General features: G+C 54.5%; 1 protein-coding gene across 8 annotated transcripts in view; it reads right to left on the minus strand.

Moving 5' to 3' along the window:
• Nucleotides 1-20500, minus strand: part of TNXB (tenascin XB) — a 57078-nt gene that overhangs the window by 22733 nt on the left and 13845 nt on the right. For 4 of the 8 annotated variants that reach the window (XM_047859783.1, XM_047859777.1, XM_047859779.1 and 1 more), the window contains exons 5-15: nt 16591-16747; nt 16145-16408; nt 14644-15393; nt 13105-13473; nt 11739-12032; nt 9668-9958; nt 9008-9313; nt 6789-7148; nt 3498-3800; nt 1943-2242; nt 214-501 (exon numbers count right to left, since the gene is read on the minus strand). In XM_047859783.1, the coding sequence (XP_047715739.1) occupies nt 214-501; nt 1943-2242; nt 3498-3800; nt 6789-7148; nt 9008-9313; nt 9668-9958; nt 11739-12032; nt 13105-13473; nt 14644-15393; nt 16145-16408; nt 16591-16747 (3682 nt within the window). The remainder of the gene's footprint in view (nt 1-213; nt 502-1942; nt 2243-3497; nt 3801-6788; nt 7149-9007; nt 9314-9667; nt 9959-11738; nt 12033-13104; nt 13474-14643; nt 15394-16144; nt 16409-16590; nt 16748-20500) is intronic. The other 4 variants (XM_047859785.1, XM_047859781.1, XM_047859780.1 and 1 more) reach the window with 4 other exon arrangements.

The raw sequence follows: 20500 nt of genomic DNA on the forward strand, positions 1-20500 counted from the left end.
TGACCTCAAAGGGCAGGACTGAGAGGTCTGCAGACAGGGCTTTGCCACAGCTGAGTCCTATAGGGCCAGTGCTATGGGATTGTGCAAGGAGAATAACAACTGTGATGGCAGCCACCACAAGTGGCCACCTGCTTCCCTGGCCTGGCAGGTTGCTGATGCCTTCCCTGGGGGAGTCCCAGGAGTACAGCCTGGCCCTGCAGGGCATGTTCTCACCTGTGGTGCCTTCGGCAGTGAGGGGGCCATGGCGCCTCTTGCCCAGGAGCCCATAAAGGAGGAATCTGTACTTGCGGCCAGTGTCCAGAGGGGTGATGGTGACTGAGCGCTCATGGCCCTCCACAGGCACCACTTGGGGCCCGTCCCTGTCCTTGAACTGGACGACAAAGGAGTCAAAGTGGCCCTCGGGGACTGTCCAGGAGAGGCGCAGCGAGTCCAGGGTGGGATCTGTCACCCACAGCTCCCCAAGGCGGGGCGGGGCCCCAAGGCTGGCGTCACCTTGGGCAGCTAAAAGAGAGGAAAGATTCTTATGTTTATTTTTTTCCAGGATGACTCTTTGACTACTTCCCGCTAGAGCTGGAAAAACCCAGGACTGCCCAAATGATCAGTGCTTCCCCAAAATATTTCCATCACCCTCCCATCTCTGCTACCGTCCCCAACTGGCTCATACCTCCCTCCACTTAGCCAGTGTGACATCTCCGGGAAAAAAGAATCCCTAGCTTCCTGCTTATCTTATTCCTCCGACTTTCCAGACTCTTCCCGCCTACTAAAGACTATTTTCCTAGTAGGGTGCATCTTGGTTTACTTATTTTCTTTTACCAAGAAGCCTACCCTTTGTGATTTGACTGGCCCCTGGGGAAATTCTGAGGGTCCTGGGGACATCAGAGGGGGCACAGGATCCCCAATGAGTGCAGACAGCAGGTGGGAAAGCAGGATGTTATGATGGAGGTGGCCCTCACAGGACCTGGGAAAGTAGTGGGGGCTGCCAACTTGGGGTGGGGGGAGGAGAAGGGGAGCTCACATGGAGAAAGGATCTGGTGTCTGTCCCAAAGCCATCCTGAGGCCTGAGAAGGAGCTGGCCCACTGCCTTCTTGGCCAGAGAGGACGCTGACAGCATTGTTATTGCTAGAGTTTTCTGGCATCAGGGAGCCCCCAGGGGAGGGCCTGGACTGAAACCCAGGAAAGGGGCACAGCGGGGCTGGAATTGACTGAGACTGGCTGGGCAGCCAGCCCTGGGCTCCTCTGGTTCCCAGTTTCTGAGGCTCCAGGAAGAGGCCACAGGAGGGAAAGGGTCCTCTGGGGGCTGCAGATAGGGGATGCAATGAGCATAAGCCAGTAGCATAAGAAAACTGGGTGATGGCAAAACTCTCAGGAGGTTACGGCTGCACAAGGTTGATGGCAGCAAGACCCAGGCAGGCAGAAAGGGCTCCTGGCTCCCTTCACCCCTCCCCCAGCACCCCCAGTCTGTCCCACCTTCCAGGAAGTGTTCTGAAGGGGCTTCCCCCATTCAACAGAAGTGGAAATTATGAAAAGAGAGAAAAAATCAACTGGCGGAGCAGACCCAGGAACTGGGCTCGTTTTCCTTGAACTGGGGCAGGCAGTGTGGCTTTTCTTTTCTTTTTTAAGTGTTTATTTATTATTTTGAGAGAGAGAGACAGAGCGTGAGGAGGGGAGAAGCAGAGAGAGAGGGAGACACAGAATCTGAAGCAGGCTGCAGGCTCTGAGCTGTCAGTCAGCACAAAGCCCGATATGGGGCTCGAACTCACAGACTTCGAGATCATGACCTGAGCCAAAGTCAGACTCTCAACCGACTGAACCACCCAGGGGTCCCACTGTGGCTTTTCAAATGAATCAAAAGAGATGGACAGAGGGCAGACCAGCAGAAGGAAAGAGATAAGGCAGTGTGAAAAATGGTAGGAAGGCCGCTGGGGGGCTGGGGGGCTCTCACCTGTCTTTGCCTCCACGGAAACTGGGCTGCGTCTTTTCCCATCCTGAATCCCAAAGAGCAGGAACTTGTATTTCCTACTGGGCTCCAGGCCAGGGATGGTGACCTCGCGCTGGTCTGCGGCCACAGGCACCACCTGGGGCTGCCCATCCCTGTCCTTGTACTGGACCACAAAGGAGTCGAATTCACCCTCAGGGACCGTCCACGATAGGCTCACAGAATCCTGGGTCAGGTCTGTCACTGTCAGCTCCCCGAGGCGTGGCTCCTGGGGGGACTCTGTGGTTGGGGCTGGAGGGAGGGGAGCTAGGATCCAGGAAAACAAAGAACACGGCTGAGGTCTTGGGGAGGAGAACTTCCCCCTTGAACTCCTGGCCTCCCAGGGCCTCAAGGGATCCTTAAACTAAGATAAGAAACAGTTAACATCCATATTTTCCCTGATGTGTAACTGAAATGTAGCATTTCCTTCAATGATGAATATAGGTGACAAACCACTGAGGTACCAGCAGTACTTGTGATTCTATTGGATTGTGATTCTATTAGGAATCAACAGATGTTTTCCCATCACCTTAGAATTACTACAGAAACTTCAAAATACCGTTTACTCTCATGACCAACTACTTCTAAACGTGGGTATGTTATTATACAATCCTCTAACTCTTATTATTTAATGAATAAAGAAGTTCCTGTATTACTAAATCATAAATTTGAATTTAAAATATTTTGATAATTGAATATCAATATAATTGGCTTCCTCTGTAATCCTATGCCTTTATTTTATGTATTTTAAAGCACTGCTCTGAGGGGTGCCTGGGTGGGTCAGTCAGTTGAGAGTCTGACTTCAGCTCAGGTCATGACCTTGAGATCACGGGTTCGAGCCTCATGTCAGGCTCTCTGCTGTCTACATGGAGCCTGCTTTGGATCGTCTGTCCCCCCTCTCTCTCTGCCCCACCCCCACTCACTCTCTCTGTCTCTCTCAAATAAACTTAAAAAAATAAACTTAATTTAAAAAAGATAATAAAACACTGCTCTGAGAGGAGTCCATGGGTTTCACCAGACACTGGCAGAAGAAATGGCGGCAACCTGTGCCCAGGAAGCTAAGAGCAAGGGCCACTTCTGGGAGGAAGGCAGGCTATAGCACCCAGGGTGCTAAGGGCCTCTGAGAGGAGATTCAAGGAATGCGTGCCATTTAAGCTCAACTAGAAAAAAAGGACATCAGGGGAAGGTGGCAGCTGTGTCCAGGTCACAGCAGGGTTGTAAAGAGAAAGGAAGGGAACAACTGTGGGCAATCAGGGGAGACAAACAGTCTGCAACTGGATTTAGATCAAATGGAAGCAAGACATTCCTGCCTGGGGGAAAGGGCAGAATGGAGATGGGGACTGGGAGGGCAGGGAAGGTTCTAGCTGGGGAAGACGCCAAGGGGCCAGGGAACAGAGTAAGGTGCCTGTGACCTCAGGAAGGACCTGTGGAAGCCACTGAGGCAGGATCTCAGAGAGGGTTGTGGGGTGGGGAGGATTCTGGGTAACCAGGGATGGGGACTGCCTCATCCCTGCTCACTCACCGGTCACAGCTACCACAGAGAGGGGGCCCACACGCTGGCCACCATGTAGCCCATAGAAGTTCATCTTGTATTTGCGTGCAGGCTCCAGGCCGGGGATGGTGACCTCTTGCTGGTCTGAGGCCACAGGCACCACCTGGGGCTGCCCGTCCCTGTCCTTGTACTGGACCATGAAGGAGTCAAACTGGCCCTCTGGGACTGTCCATGCGAGGCCCACGGAGTTGGGGGTCACATCTGTCACTGTCAGCTCTCCCAGGTGTGGCTCCAGGGGGGGCTCCGTGGCTGGAGTCTCTTCTGGTTGTGGAGCTGACAGAGACGGTGGGAGACCGTTAGGAAAAGCCCCTCTTTCCCTTGTTAGTAGTTATGTCTGTTGTTTTTGTGGTGTCCACGAGGTGGTTCTGATTAAAACTACACTAATTTGGCAACATCTGTCTGGCCACAACCCCTCACTCAGTCCCTGCCAAGATCTAGGGCTGTGCTGGGGCTGGGGAGGGGTGTGCACCATCACTGAGACCCTGGTAAAGTGGCTGAACTTCCCTTGTGCGTCAGTGCTCCAAGTCCCCTCTCCCGGGACCCGCAGACTCAGTGTTTGCCTGGCATCTTCGTTGGGTGCCTGGTCTGTGTCTCAAACTCATTAAGTCCAAAACCGGGCTCAGAGACTACCCCCCACACACAACTGCTCAGTCCACAGCCTCCCCACCTTGGCAAAGCCACAACTTCATTCTGGGCATTGTCCGAGTCCTCTCACACCCCACATCTAGCCTGTGAGGAAGTTCTATTGTCCCCTTCAGCAGCTGATGCCCCCTCACTAACTCCGCCCTGCTGCCTCCATCCCCAAGCACCAAGTGCCACCGGCTCTTACTGGACTACCAGGGTCTCCTAAATCATCTCCCTCTTCCACCCTCATCCTGCCTCCGATCAATGTTAGTCAGAGCCTGTTCCCAAAATGACTTCCATCTCACTCAGAGCAAAAGCCTCTGAGGTCCCAAGTGATTGATCATCTCTCACATATCCCCCTCCCCCCATTCCAAACATTCCTGGCTTGCCCACAAATGGTCAGGGCACTTTCCCTCTGCCCTGGATCTTCTTCCCAAAGGCCCGCGTGCCTTGTCCTCTCCCTCCTTCAGGTCTTCCCTTAGAGAGGCCATTTTCTACCCCCTTTCTACCCATTCACCATCTTGCCTGCTGGACTTGGCTTTTCTCTCCAGGGCTAATCACTGTCACGTTCAGTAGCGCTAACAGATTTGTGCAGTTTGGTGCCTGTTTCCCTCTGCTAGAATGTGAGCTCCATGGGCAGGGGCTTAGCCTTGCTCACGGCTGTGTCTCCAGGCCCTGGCACACTGTGGGTGCTCCACAAATGCTTGCTAAATTACTGAGTGGTCTGCACGACTCTGCTGGGAAAGGCTGAGCTCAGAACCTGTTGGTCCCCACTGCCCCAGAATCAGCTGAGTGTGGGCGGCATTCCTCAATAGTGACCAAACCTGGAAGGTGGTCCCAAGAAGTAAAACAGTGGAGGAGGCTGCTGGGTGTGGTTCCCAAGAGCTGTTTTCTCTGGCGTCTGCAGGAGGATAAGACTAAGCTCCAGACAGATAAAACCTGCTTTAAAAATGGGCCGTTGGTGAGGCCTCAGAAAGACAGAAATGATTCTGAGCAGGGAGGGCAGGGCTGAAGGCAGCTTAAAGTGGGTGGGAGTGGCTGCATCTACTCAGTACCAGGTATGAGAGCTGGTATTGTATTTCATGTTCCTTCTAGCTCTGATAGGTCCTATAGCATCCATTGCCTGCTCATTTGTGCCCTGTCTGTACTTCTTTCTGTAAGGAAGAGAAACTGTCCCTCACTGTCAAATAAGCCTTACTGTTGTGGCTTGGCTTACCTGGAAAAGGTAGAACTACAACTACCCATGGGCATGGCAGTACCATGCTGCATTTGATGTAAATGTTTCTTTTCTTCCTTCCTTTCTTCCTTCCTTCTTTCTCTTTTCTTCCTTCCTTCCTCCTTCCCTCTCTCCCTGTCTCTCCTTTCTGTCCTTACTTCCTTCTTTCCTTCCTTCCTTCTTTCCTCCCTCCCTTCCTCCCTCCCTTCCTCTTTCTTTCCTTTCTTTTTCTTCCTCCCTCCCTCCCTTTTTCTTTTTTCTTTCTTTCTTTTTTTCTTTCTTTCCTTCCTTCCTTCCTTCCTTTCAGTAGGCCTCATGCCCAGCACAGAGCTCAATGCAGGGCTCAAATTCATGACCCTGAGATCAAGACCTGAGCTGAGATCAAGAGTCACACACTTAACTGACTGAGCCACCCAGAGGTCCCTAGAAATGTTTCTAATAGGCTGTGTACATATTTTCTCCTGGCAGTGGTGCAGCATGTGCTTTATGCCAGGCACAGCCCCTTGGTCAGCTCAGCAGGCTCCAGCTACCCATCACTTTTCCTTACTCTGATAATGGAGCTAACTGAAGAACAAAAAGAAATTAGGAGTAGAAGGTTCTGTAAACTAAGCCAGCCAAGTCACTGTAAGGTTGGGCTTCGTGGGAGTACAGAAACCATACTCTGAAAACTTGTTTTTCTGCTTTTAAGTGTTTAATCTTTCTCCTTATACTAAAAGTTGTTTTGAAAAAGGTGTGTCTGTTTCAGTGAGCAAAGGGAAAAGAGAGGCCCCTTCCTGTGACCGAGGTGGGCAAGTCAGCAGGAGAATAGCCAAGTCCCAGAGGTCTGCCTTGGTTCTGGTCCCCAGCTGCTGAGGCCCTGGAGGGATTCCCCAGGCTGCTTCCTCTGTGGTGCCCAGGTGGCCCCAACCTGGGCCCGAGGCAGAGAGTGGAACGGATGTCCCTCTTTGCTTCAAAGTCACTCACTGGATGAGTGGTAAAGAAAGTTTCCATCTACTGATGGAGAGGCCCAATGCCTCATGCACATCTGACCACCTAAGCAGCTAAACCAGCCAAAGAGGACAGAGCAAACCCCAGACTCAGGATAATTATAATCATCTTTGTGGCAACACTGGCAGCATGTGTACTCTGTGCCTGCCCTTTCTTAGTGCTTCATGTCTGTTAACTCATTTAATACTGTCCTCATTTTACACATGAGGAAACAGGCACAGAAAATTTAAAATTGTTAAAGGTCACAAAGCTGGTTATAGCCCAGTCCCTGGCGAACTGCTCTTTTTAGGTCCTCCCTCGGTAAGGGGCAGGGTAGGAGGAGGTGGTGGGGGCAAGGGATCATACTACCACTGCAGCAAGGGAGAGCAATGGCCACAGGAAGGCTGGGGGCCACTGGTGGGAGGAAAAGGAAGCAGGCCCCAGCTCTCACTCACCAGTCACGCCCACGGTGGACACAGGGCCCCAGCGCTGCCCCCTGTGCAGGCCATACAGGTGCATCTTGTACTTGCGCCCCGGCTCCAGGCCCCCGATGGTGACCTCACTCTCCTCACCCCCGACTCGCACCACCTGGGGCCGCCCGTCCCTGTCCTTGTACTGGACAGTGAAGGAGTCGAAGTGGCCCTGGGGGACGGTCCACGAGAGGCTCAGCGAGTCTGGGGATGATCCTGTCACTGTCAGCTCCCCCAGCAGGGGCTCCTCGGGGGACTCTGGGGCCTCCGTGGTGGGCTCTGTGGGGCTGGGGGTCTCCTCCACCTCGGTGGGGCTGGGTGTCTCCTCCACAACCTCCTGGGGGGCTGAGAGAAGAGATGAGGATACAGACTTACAGCCTAACTTGCTTTGTTGGCGAATTATGACAATCAAGTATATCCAGCAAATAAAGTCCTCAAGCCATAGGCTTTGGGGTACGGGTAGCATTTGTATCAGCCATTCAGTAACTCATTGGAGAGAGTTGAGACAGGCCCCTGAACCGTGTAGGTACTGCTGGCAGGAATTGTACTGGTGGATTCTGTGGGGGTGGGGGTGGGGGTGGGGGTGGGTGTTCCCCACCCCCACCGACTGCAGTCTGAGAAAAGAGCTGAGATGGGAAGAAAGGAAATTCTGGGGGACTTTCTCCCATGTCCTCTGACAGTGCTGAAATCGAGGGGGCAGTAAGGCGTCTTCACATTTGCCTTCTTTCCTTTCAGCTCCAGCACCTCCCAAGGCCTTTCCAGCTGCCCCACCCCACTTACCAAGACACCAGACAGAATATACCTTGGCTAGGGCCTCCCTGGACAGTCCTGTCCCTCCTTCTACTTCAGACAAGAGTGGGAGAAAGATTCGGGGTAGAAGGCTAGGGAGGGCCATGCTCTTCCCTGGCGGGGTCTAGAATCACAGCCCTGAGGGTACCTATCCACTGTCTGGCAACTAGGTCTCTGCTGAGGCTCCATGGAGACGGGAGACTGGCTTCTGTAACCCACTCCCTGGTCCACAGGGTATTACTCAGGGGACAGGAGATTGAAGAGGGGGGAGGCAACAATGGGGAAGTTAGGGAGATAAAGGAGACAAAAAAGGATACTGGGAAGGGAGAGAATCAGGGAGAAATAGCAGCTCATTCTTTTTTTTTTTTTTAATTTTTAAATGTTTATTTATTTTGAGAGAGAGAGAGAGGGAGAGAGCAGGGGAGGAGCAGAGAGAGAGGGGAAGACAGAATCTGAAGCAGGCTGCAAGCTCTGAGCTGTCAGCACAGAGCCTGACGCAGGGCTCGAACCCACAGACCAGAGATGATGACCCAAGCCAAAGTCGGATGTTTAACTGACTGAGCCACCCAGGCATGCCCCTAGCAGCTCATTCTTACAGGTTTCGATGTGCCAGGCACTGTTCTAAGTATGTATGTTTGTACGTTAACTGATTTAATTCTAATGACTGTGTGAAGCAACAGTGACCGTTATTATCCTCATTTGACAGATGAGAAAGCTGAGGTACAGAGAGATTTAGTAATTTGTGCAAGGTCCCATAGGGAATAAACTGTAGAGCTAGGATTAAAATCCAGGCACTTGGATCCAGAGCCCATGCTCCCACCCATGATGCTACAAAACCACAGGGCGGCGGGCGGGGGGGCTGGACAGGTGGGAGAATGAGGGCAAGTAGGGGGACTGAGAGGGAGCCCTTTGCCCTGCTCCAAGGTGGCTGGGAACCAGGGATGTGGGGGCCTGGGAAGAGGCCTTTTCATGCCAGAAACATGGGAAACATGGGACTCTTGTCCCTTGGATCCGCCAGCTCTGAACAGGGCAAGCAATGGCGGGAAGGTGCAGGGAGCCCGCAACAGAAGCTCAGAAATGACAGCACCCCAAGCCAGGCCATGATAGGGGAAGGAACACAGTGGCTGAGGATATCTGTGGGGAGGACAGCCTGGGGCGGAGGGATGATTCCAGGCATTCGGAATGGGAAAAATGAGGCCGGTTCTTGGAGATGGAGAAGCAGGGCTGAGGAGAAGGTCAGGGGCTGCTGGCTGGGTGAGAAGTCCTGGGATGTGGGGAAGTCCAGGGTAGAGGCCTGGCAGAACTGGAGCCCAGAAAGAGAAGGTGAAGAGAAGTACGAAGGAGTCCTGGGGCCAGGTCCTGCCCAGAGGACCGGGGGCTGGCAGTGGAGGGAGGCCTGTGTGGCCCTGACTCACCTGTGACGGCCACCACAGACACAGGCCCCACACGCTGCCTGCCATGAAGCCCATAGAGGTTCATCTTATACTTCCGGTGCGACTCCAGGCCAGGAATGGTGACCTCATTCTCATCACCCCTGACGGGCACTGCCTGGGACTGCCCCTGCGCGTCCTTGTACTGGACCATGAAGGAGTCGAAGGAGCCCTGGGTCACTGTCCAGGACAGGCGCAGGGAGTCTGGGGTCGCATGAGTCACCATCAGTTCCCCCAGCAGGGGCAGCTCTGGGGACTCTGGGTGGAGGAGCTCCTCTCTCTTCTCTGAGGCTGTAAATAAGAGGATCCACTGAGGGCTATACTGGCAGCCCCCGATTGGTGTTTGGGGTTTGGAGGGGTTGTCATACCTGGCGGGTGGGTCACTAATCAATCAGCATGAGTGCTGAACTCCTGGGAAGTCTGGCAGAGCCAGGGTATGATACATCTTCTGGGCCTCGGGGAACAGCTGAATGGGATGGAAGGGACCCAGCAGTACAGGGGAGGCTGGCTATCCCTCAGCCTGGGAGTGGGGCCAGGATTCAGAGTCCGCCATCTCACTGGGAGGCCCCAGCTGGTTCCTGGCTGAGGGCAAGGGTGTGGAAGGCTGGGAGGGGTCACGGGGGAGCTTAGGTAGTTGCCCCTCACCTGTGGTGCCATCAGCTGTGAGGGGGCCGTGCCGCTTCTTGTTGGCAATCCCAAACAGAGTGAATCTGTACTTGTGGTCAGGGTCCAGGGAGGAGACAATGACCGAGCGCTCAGGCCCTTCCACGGGCACCAGCTGGGGCTGTCCGTTCCTGTCCCTGTATTGGACTACGAAGGAGTCAAACTGGCCCTCAGGGACAGTCCAAGAGAGGTGCAGTGAATCTGGGGTGGGATCTGTCACCCACAGCTTTCCCAGGCGGGGTGGAGTCACTGGGCTGGGATCACTCTGAGGCACTGGGAGGAGGGGTAGAGAAAAAGGAGGAACACAGGTCAAAGGAGAAGGGAGATCCATCTCCCACACTGGGATGCTGGGTGAGGTTGTGCAGGCTGTTCCCTGCACAAAGGCGCATGGCTGAGGGAGCACCAAGAGACTAAAATTCAGCCAGCCTCTCCTTGCCAAGCTGTGTGCCCTGCAATGGGGCTACGTTCACCTAGAGAAGGGGTGCCTTCTTCTAAATGGCACAGAAGCACCTTATGGACTAGTGCGGCCCTGAATCTATCCGCAGCCTAGTGACGGACTTCAGAGAGAAGGGAGCCCAGCCATCCCTTTCTGTGTCTCCGTAGCCAGGGAAGCCTTCCAGGACAATCTCTACTGCTTCCAGGCTTAACTACTAGCTGCTCTTTCCTCCAAGAGAGGGAAGTGCGATCTTTGGAGCGTTTTACTGTGGGAGAGCCTTCCACACCTGTGCTCTGGGCCCCACTTCCTTCTTTCTCACACCGCACCACCAACCCCTCACTCCCTGCCACTGTGCCCTCAGCATTGACAGGAGCTCCTCCTCTCAGTTGCTAGCTCTCTCCAGCTTCCACCCTCCCTGCTTGCTCTCTCTTCCTTGCCCAGATTCCAGAAAGAGACGTCTATACTGGTTGTAGCCATGTCCGCACCTCCATCACCCTCTCAATCCGGCTCCACCTTCCACTGGCAGCTCTCCCCGGGGTCAGTGGTGGCCTCGCCATTGCTAAGTCCTGCGGACGCTCTGTAGCCCTGAATCACTCTTATGGAATCTGACATGTCTGGCCACACCCTTAATTTTGGCATCCAGGACACCACTCTCTCTGGCCGTGCCCCTCTCCCCAGATCACCTCCTTGGGCTACCTTGCACACTCCTCTTTCTCTGCTCAGGCTCTGAGTGCTGTCCATCTCCAGGGTTCCAGCCGCCCCATCTCTTCTCCCCCTACAACCTCACTCTGGCTCCTGCCCATTGGCACTGAGGACACCCAAGCACCCTCTTCAGGCCTTCTCTCTGCCCTCCAGACCTGTGAGGGCAGCAGAGATAACCCCTCAGCCCACCACTTTCTGCTTGAGTGCCCTCTCCCTCTCAGTGCCTTGACTCTCCTCATCCATAAATGGGCATGTCTCATGGGGCTGCTGTAGGCAGTAAGTGTGATGACGCACTTAGAACATCTTAAACACATTTGACAGTTAAATGCTCACGCTGTGCTGTTCCTCACCTCTGCTGTCCCTTGCCTCAGGGAATGGAACTGTCTGATCTAGAACATGGGAGTTCTTGGGCCTCCTCATCATCCTTCACCTCCCACACCCAGCCTCACTGCCACCCTTCCAGCCAGGCCAGCATCATTTCCTGCTGGCTCTTAACTCACTTCTCCAGCTATTCTCTGCAGCGGCCTCAGTGTTATTTGTAAGATAAGCATGAAATCATGTCACTCCCACTTAAAACCCTTCAGAGGCCCCCTGGGGCCCTCAAATGAGTGCCAAGCTCCTCAGTCAGACACACAAGACCAGTCCCTTCAGCTCTCCAGGTACCCTGCTCTCCATCCAGAGGAAACAGATTGTACAGGGCCACACTCACTGCCACCTCATTCTCCATGGCTCCCTCTGTCTGCACTGCCCTCCTCAACCTCTCTGCCTGACCTGCCACTATTTTCCCTTCGGGATTCACCTCAGGCACCACTGCCTCCAGGAAGCCTTCCTGGAGTTCCCAAAGCACTGGGAAGACCTCCTTCAAGACTTTGCACGGGGGCAGAGATAGGAGTGTGTGTGAAGGCTCTCACTCACAGATCTTGGCTTCAGCCACCAGGGGGCCATGCCTCTTCTTGCCCAGGAGCCCATATAGCACAAATTTGTACTTGCGGCCAAGGTCCAGGTTGGTGATGAGGGCCGAGCGCTGGGACCCCTCCACAGGGACAACCTGGGGCCCGTCCCTGTCCTTGTACTGGATCACGAAGGAGTCGAACTCGCCCTCAGGGACCGTCCATTGCAGGAGCAGGGAGTTGGAGGCCATGCCAGTCACTGTCAGCTCGCCCAGATGTGGCGGGGCCAAGGGCTTCCCAGGCTTTGCCCCATCCCTGTCTGGAATGTGGGGAACAAAAGTAAAGCAGGTGGGTTCAACCCCTGCCTTGTCCCTGGTCTCCTTCCCTTTCCTCAGCCCATTAGGTCCCTCCTTCCTGGACAGCTCCCTCCCTCAAAGCTTCCATTTTCCTACCCTCAGCCCTCTATGAGTAGCCAGCCATCTCTGTTCTGGAACGAGAACTTTAGCCCTTCCCTTGTGCTAGCCTCCCCGCCCCTCCCTCTCCATATCAAGACCTTTGAGGGAGTTTCAGGTCCCCCCTGGTTCTTCCTGAGTCAGAACCTCCTCATTGCTGTTTTGGAGCAGCTGAAGACTCCTCCACCCACTTGGACTTTTCTCTCCCTCACCACCCTCTCTCCTAGTGCTGAGCTTGATCTTGAGTGGCAGGGAGAGCGACTTACCCTAGTCCCGTAAAGAGGGACCAGGAGGGAACACAAGAGTCGGGAAGCCCAGGCCCTATCCCTCACTGTTTTCACAAACCTCACCCATCTCTGATGCCCTGCTGGCTGTGGAGTCCCCCACGCTAAAGAACTTCCGTCCCCGGGAGAAACTGGCTGATGGGACCATGGAGCACTCTCCACTGCAGGCCAGGCTCCCAGGGTGGTGGGCTACCATCCCAGTGAAGGGATGGCGGGGGCAGTGGGGAAGAGAAGGGGAAGAGGGGGCTAAGGGTCAGTATCCTTAGGGCTAGAGGCCTTCCCACACCTACCCACAGAGATCTATGGGGTGGGAGGGACAGAGGGGTGACCAGGAATTGGGGAGGACACAGGCAAAGAAAGCTGCAGGTGGAGAGCCAAAAGCCTACAGCCTCTCTCCTTGACTCCCTGTCGTACCCTCTGACCTTCCTCCCATCTGCTATTCCCCTTCCCTACCCACCTTGTCATTGTTCTAAGACCCCCTCCATTCCTCTTTCCTCTGAACCCTCAACTCCAACCTTTTCTCTTCTTGTTTGCTTTTACCACTCCAACCCAAACACCAGCGCTGCCCTTCAATCCTCTCCCACCTCAGAAGCCCTGATGGCCCAGCCCCTCCCCCGCCCTCAGGACACTAATCTGAACAGAGTTTAGGATATACCCATAATGCCTTGGTAGATAAGAGGGGCAGAGGACTCGCCCTCCGGGGGGACCCCACGAAGCGACAGCTCATAGGGGACGCCGGGAGGTGGTGAGGGCACCAGAGCCTGGCGGACGTCCCCTGGCAGTAGTTCCTCATGTGCCCCTGGCCCCTCGGGCACCCGGAGGCGCAGCTGGAAGTGGGCAAACGTGTCAGGCTGAGCAGTCCAAGCGACGCGGAGGTGCCCTGTCTTGTCTTTGCCCAGCACCCTCAACTCTCCTAGTTCCTGGGGGCGCTGCTGTAGTTCAGGGGCCCGGGCCCCTTGAGTGGTTGAAGGGCCTGAGGGAGGAGGCTCATCCGTGGCCACCAAGAGGCCTGAGGGAGAGGACCCTGGGAAGGGGCAGGGAGAGAAAACAAGAGAGTCAAGAATGAGAGCAAGAAGGGAAATCCCAGCCCCCAGGTTCTGCCTTCTAGCCTCTCAGAGCCTATAGACCCTCCCTCTTCTGCTTCTGAGTCCACTCGCTGGACCACCTCATCCTTCCAAGGGTCTGCCCCATCCTCCCAACACCCCTGTCCACCCCATTCTTAAACAGACAAACCTGCAGGCAATAAATAAAAGAACTAAATCTGACCATCCCTCCCCTCACAAGGCTCCTATGACCCCCAGCCCCACAGATTTCCATGTCCTTCCCTAAGTACATCCCCTTCCCTACTGGGTGGTGGTCGTGGCTTCCATTAGTGCTGCAGTGAGAAGCCTGGAAGAAAGGAGGAGATGTGGTGTTAGGGAAGGCAGATGCAAGTAGAGAGTGGGTAGTGAGGAGAGAGGGAAAAGAGGGTGTGTATGGGGGGTACATCCAGCTCAGGTGGCATCTGGGCCCTAGGGGGGAAGAACAGGTCCACAACCCTCCCCAGGGCAGCCAGAGAGCACCCCTCCCCTGAACCCGGCATCGTTCCTGTGGAAGAGACAAGCATGAAGTGAGCCAGGAGGTCTGGAAAGACAGCTCAAGAAGCAGTGGTTTCACCTCTCACAGACACAAGCTGCCTGATGGTTTCAAGGCCATCCCCACGCCGCAGTCCCCATGTGTCCCTTTGAGGTCAAGGCCAAATTGTGGAAAATAGTAACCGCTGACCACAGCCTTCTGCCACCCTCACTACAGTGAGTCAGAGTTGGGGAGTGCTGGTTTCACTCCGGTGCCCACCCCAACTGCTCCAGTGAGTTTTTGCAGACCCTCCCATCCCCCTAAATGCCCCTTCCCTTGCCCAGGATGGCAATCCTGACAAAGTGTCTGGGGAACCTTAAAGACCAGGTCTCCCTGGCCCCCCGGTATGCCCGAGGGCCCTGGGGTGGAGATGGCTTCTAGGAACACAGAAGGGCATGCTTTGTTGTGGCGTCCCCTGGAGCCTGGACCGGGAAGGGCTTGAAGGCCGAGGAGTGTGGTGGGTGGGGGTGGGGTGGCAGTCTGAGCAGTGAGGCAGTGGGAGGAACTCTTGGATGCAGACTCCAAAGGCAGGTGAGGCTGGGCAGGGAATGGGTGGTCCCGCGGCCCCAGCCCATGCTACCTGTGGTGGTGATGAAGGCGTAGGACTTGGAGGTCTGCCCTGCCCGCACCCCGTGGACCTCCACGTGGTAGGTGGTGCCGGGCCTGAGGTCGGGTAGGCTGACGGTGCGCGTGGTGCCCGGCACGGTCAGCTCCCCGCCGGGGCCCTCTGCCGGCGGCTGGGGCCGCCAGCGCAGCACCACGCGCTCGAAGTGGCCGCGAAGCCCGTCAAGGGATACGAGTAGTGCGCCGTCCGCGGAACTGCCCAGGACCTCGGGCTTGGGGTGGCGGGGCGCAGCCACCCGATCGATGCCTTCGGGCGAGAGGCCGTAGATGCCCTGGTTGGAGTCCCGCTTCCAGGTGCCGGGGTCGGGGCTGGCGGTGGGGCGGGGGCGACGGGGCGGGGGGGCCGGGGAGCCGACGGGGGCGGCAGCCGCCCGACGCCGCTGCAAGTATTCGTGGATGTGGCGCGCCACCGACGCGTAGGTCTGGTTGGCCCGCAGTGGGTAGCCATGAGCCCGCAGGTGGCGCTCCAGGTCTTGCACGGTGCCGCGGAAGCGGCCCAGCTCGGCGGTCAGGTTGCCCCACGCCCGCCGGGGGGGCTGCGGCAGGCTAGGCCCAGGCCGAGGCTCCTCCTCCCCATCCTCCGCCGGCCGCGAGGGCCTAGCTGGACGTGAGGGCCGAGGGGGCCGCGGGGCCGGAGCAGGCCGGGGGCGGGGCTTGGGGGGCGGGGCTGGGGGGCGAACCTCCGGGTAACTGTAGTGGCCGGGTGCTGCCGGGGGGCAAAAAAGGGGGAAGGGGAGAGCAGGTCAGTGGCAGCCCCCCTCCCCACCGCCCCTGCGCTCCTCCCCATGGCAGCCCCGCACTCCACCCCCCCGCCCCGCCCCCAACCGGAGCCAGAGGCCTCTTGCTCGTGCCCCAGCCCCACCTGGAAAGAGAACCAGAGAAAGGAGTCAGTGTCCCAGGAGCCCCTCCCCGCTCGCCCTCCAAGCCCGCCATTGTTGCTGCCCTAGAAAGAAGAGAGAAGCCAGCAGGTGGGGCCCTGTGTCTGAAGGAGAGAAAGGGGAGTGGGAGGAGAGAATGTGAGCTACAGCGAGGTGGGCGTCCCTCTGTCACAGGAAAAGAAATTAAATATCCATCTGTTAAGAGACCTTGAGGATTAGTGGAAAATTACTGCTCTGAGACCAAATTCCCCCCAGCCCCAATCCTAAAGTCAACAGGAATGCGGATCTCTGATCTGCCCAATTCCGTCCCTACAAAGTCTGACCACCGACTGTGAGCACAGGCCTGCGTCTAAATTTCAAGCAAAATCTACCCCATCTGCGTGACAGGTCTCCAAGCACCCTAGGGCTTTGTCTTCCCGTGCCCCAGTTACAGAGCAAGTCCCCAGCAGGTGATTTGTGACTACCCCTGCCCTGCCCAGGTGCATTCAGAGGAGCCTGTGAACCCTAGATATGGGCTCCCAAGGAAGGGGCTGCTCCACAAAGAAACTGGGTCCTTCCCTAACCCCTGGCCAGGCATACCTGTGTTGGCCCTGACAGAAGCCGGGTAGCTTACTGCCCGGCCCCGCTCTGCAGTGACAGTCACTACATATTCCACGCCTGGCATCAGGTCGGTCAGCAGTGTTCCATCTGCCTCAGGGGGTACCTCCAGCCGCACCCTCTGGTTGCCGGCACTGACATAGGACACCACGAATCGGTCCACCTCAGCCTGGGGTCGCAGCCAGCTGAGCTCCAGTGTGGTTGGTGTCACAGCCACCACTCGGAGGTCCTGGGGGCCGTCGATCACTAGCCAGGTTAGAGAGAAGAGGGATCAGGTGGGAGTCTAGTTCTTCAGTCACCAGCTTTCACTCTAAGAGCTCTGTCACCATCCAGTTCCTCCCTTCTGCTTTCCTGGGGGACAGATTCTCAGCCACCCCTCTCAAATCCAAATCTCCAACCAGGACCCTTCCCTCAGCCCCAGCTCTCACTGGTGGTGATGGTCTTGGAAGCAGGAGGGCCCCAGTTAGTCCCTCGAAGGGCACGGACAGTGACCTGGTACTCCTGGCCAGGAGCCAGTCCTCTCTGGTCATAGGCTGAGGCAGAGCTGGGTACTCGTGCTGTGAATGGGGGGCTCACCCCCTCTGTCTGCAAGAAAGAGAGCACCAGGTGTTTTAAGGCTGATAGTCTCACCCCTGCTGCCCAATCTTCCTTATCTCTTCTTTCTCCAAACTCCAGTTGCTGTCAACACAGAATTGTGTAGAACTTGGTCCTGTGCAGCTGGGGAGCGTGGTGGTAGCAGCAAACACATCTAAAATGCTTAGTCCCAGGGCACCTGGTGGCTCAGTCATTAAGTATCTGACTTCAGCTCAGGTCATGATCTCAGGTTCATGAGATGGAGCCCCGCGTCGGGTGAGCTCAAGCCTTGCTTCTCTCTCTCTTTTTCTCTCTAATCTTCGCTCACTTGCACCCTTTCTCTCTCTCTCTCTCTCAAAAAATGAAATGAAATGAAATGAAATGAAATGAAATGAAATGAAATGAAATAAAATAATATATAAAATGCTTAGCCCGTACCAGGTGCTATTCAAGGCAACTTGCGTATATCAACTCACTTAATTCTCATAAAAACCGTATGAGGTAGATCATGTTATTCCCATTGGACAGATGAAGAAACCAAGGTACAAAAGGATTTAGTATCTTGCCCAACATTTGCCTCAGCCTCAGCCTCCCCACAGACACCCGCCCCTGGCTGGGTAATGTGGGTGTGACCCTTGTCATGACGCATTAGGCACTTCTCTGGTCTCCTGAGCAGGGTTGGAGGCCACTCAAAAACAAAGTCCACCTGCTCTAAATTCTTTACAAACGTTTCCCAATTTTGTACCTGGCATTGTGCTGGGCATGATGAAAGACATGTCCCCTGTCCTCAGCTCATGTTAAAGCTGATTAGATCTCTACCCAAATCTCTGTGGCATACATGCCTGTGAGTGAACCACTGCTCCAAGTGCACACATAAGGTATTATGATTATCTGTGGTGACCCCACAGGAAATATGCCAGCTCCAGAAGGGTCTCCTGGAGTGCCAGCCACTGGGGAAACAGGAGGAATGGACATCTGTGAGCAGTCTAACTGCCCCAAATTTCACTGGGCTGTCTAGCTAGGACAGTTAATAAGGACGCTGTGTTCTGTTTAGCTATGTTGGCCATGATGAGGACACCTCCATCCAGCCAAGTAGGATTGGAAATTTCAAAAGGTACTCTCCTAAACCAAGAAAATTGTGGGGAAACCAACACAGTAAATAGCAAAGTACAAAACCAGATGAGAGGCCACGTAGAGATTTCTGGGTTGAGGATGAAAGAAAGCTTTGTCAGAATTTTGTTGGTTGAAAATTTTTCTGGGCACACAGGACCCCTGCTCCTCTCCTACTCACCCTGCCCTAGGATACCCCAGTCTAGGAGGCCTTTGGATGGGCTTCACCTGAAGACCCGTGAAATCCTCATCCTTCCTAGAACTTTCTCTTTCTCTTTCTTTCTCCCCTTATTCCCCCAACCCAACAACACACACACACACACACACACACACACACACACACACACACACACGGCCCTTGGGTGCTCCCTGATGATGTCTGGTCCTTCCAGCAAGACAAGCCATCTTGTTCTTCAGACCACCTTCTCCCTTCAGACTGCCTACGTGAATCTTTTAGACACCTCTTAGTCCCTGCTAAGATCAATTTGGGAATCGTCCCCTGAAAGTGCCACTGTCAGTCTAATCGACCTCTCTCATTTGCCTGGTCTGAGACAGGCTCTACCAGATGCTGGCGTCCCTTGCTGCTTCACTGTCCTTGGCGAGTTTCTAACCTTATTTCTGATACCAACTTCATGGTTCCAGGTGGGGGTGCCACCCTGCTTGGGCGCTGGAGTTTCCCCCACCATCTTCCACCTTTCAGACCAGACCTCAAACACAAACTTTTCTAAGGCCATGAGGTCTTGTGTCCCAATGAAAGCGTGGCGTAGTCCAGTTTCTAGGCTGCAGAATACAGCCAAATCAAGAATGCTGGGCCCTCCTCTTCAAGGGCTCACCTTCCTGAGTTTCCTCATGCTTCCTCTCACATTCAGAGAGGAACTAGCCTTTTGCAAAATAGCAACATTCCTTGAGTTAGTGGTCCTCCCTCAGGCTTGGGGTGTATCAGAATCCCCCGGAGGGCTTGTTACAGTGCAGGTTACTGGGCTCCAGGCCCAGAGCTCCTAATTCAGTAGCTCTGGAGCTGGAGTCTGCCCGTTGGCATGTGTAACAAGCTCCCTCCTGGGTGATGCTAATGCTTCAGGTCCCGGGAATATGCCTTGAGAACCACTGAGTCAGAGTAGCAATGCCACGTATGCATGGAGAAGGAGAAATGTTTCTTCTTCCACGTTCTGAAAACCATTCCAGTGACTAGGTGTGTCCCTTTGCCAGCAACAGCAGAGGCTGGGCTTTGCGATGGAGTGCTTCTGGAAAAGGGAGTGGATAAGGTAGAGATAGGCTTCTAAGAAGATAGCAGTGCCCGAGGACAGCCAGCTACCAATACTCTGTGCCAACAGAAATGGGCAGAGAGCGCTGGCCAAGGCAAGAGGCAGGATTCCAGAGGCCAGCCACAGAAAGCTTAGAAAGCAGTCTGAAGGCCAGTAGCACAGGCTAACGTGGAGTCCAAGAGAGGTGTCGGGGACCAACTTTACAGGAGCATTTTCCACACCCGGGCTCAAAGGGAACCCAGAATGTGAAAGAGGTTCATACCCAGAGATGAGTTGAGCTGGACCCAGGCCAGCTCGACCTCACCTGGCCCCATGGTGAGGGAGGAAGCCTAGAGCTTTGGCTGGGAAACTTCTTGGAAACACTTCTTGAAAACACCCGAGGATGGGTTTGTATTTACTAAGAGCAGAGAACAAAGCTTTCCTGCAAGTCCCTTCTATCTCAAGTGTTTAATTCTTCTTTCCCTGCAGTTGCTTAAGAAAGTTGTTCCTTTTAAAAGTCCTATCCTCTCAAGATCAGAGCTATGTAAATAATATGCACACAGAAGAGAGTGGGAGCAACACTTAAAAATGTTAACAGTGCTTGTTTTAGTGTGAAGCAGCCAAGAATTATTTGCTTTTTCCTCTAGTTGCCAAATTCTTGTCTTGTGATTATATTATTTTTATAACAAAAAACAACAACAAAAACACTTCACAGAAGAAAAAATCTAAGCTGTACTGGTTGCACTGCAAAGCTGGGATTTCTGCCTCTGTTTCTACCAGACAGTAAGGCAAGACAGAGCATGGCAGGGGTCTGGTCTTGCGGCTATAACAAAAGGACTTAGAATGAACATCCTCTCCCCCTCCCTTGCCAAAAAAAAAAAAAAAAAAAAAGAATGATCAGGTCAATTAGGGTGGGGTTGACAGCCAGCACCTCTGAACTGTCCCTTCTGTCCTTGACCCTTCCTAGGGTTTAGGCCCTGGGAGTTTTTCATTCTTCCAGAGTTCTGGCCAGGCAGAGATTAGGATAAATGGCCTACTCACCCATGGCATTTGTGGGAAGATGCAGGAAAACATGAGCTAGACATTAGAGATGTCAAATGATTTGGAGCTGGGAGGCCAAACATATCATAAAAGCCCAATCTGCATAAAAGGAGGTCTCTAATGAGAGGCCATGAGGCTTTGACCTTAGGGTGCCCCCAAATATTTTAAGAGCGAGTTGGAAGGAGACAGAGAAAGAATGCTTTGCAGTGCACTGATGACACGGAGGCGGGAGAAGCAGTTCACAGACTCAAATTATTGCAACAGCCTAGACAGCTTGGCCCAAACCAGAAAAGATAACACTGAACAGAGCCACATGCAGAGGCCTATATTTAGGCTGAGAAAGTGTATATAGTTGAATGTCATCTTTTTATCC

The sequence above is a fragment of the Prionailurus viverrinus genome, chromosome B2 (genome assembly GCF_022837055.1).
Source record: "Prionailurus viverrinus isolate Anna chromosome B2, UM_Priviv_1.0, whole genome shotgun sequence".
NCBI lineage: Eukaryota > Metazoa > Chordata > Mammalia > Carnivora > Felidae > Prionailurus > Prionailurus viverrinus.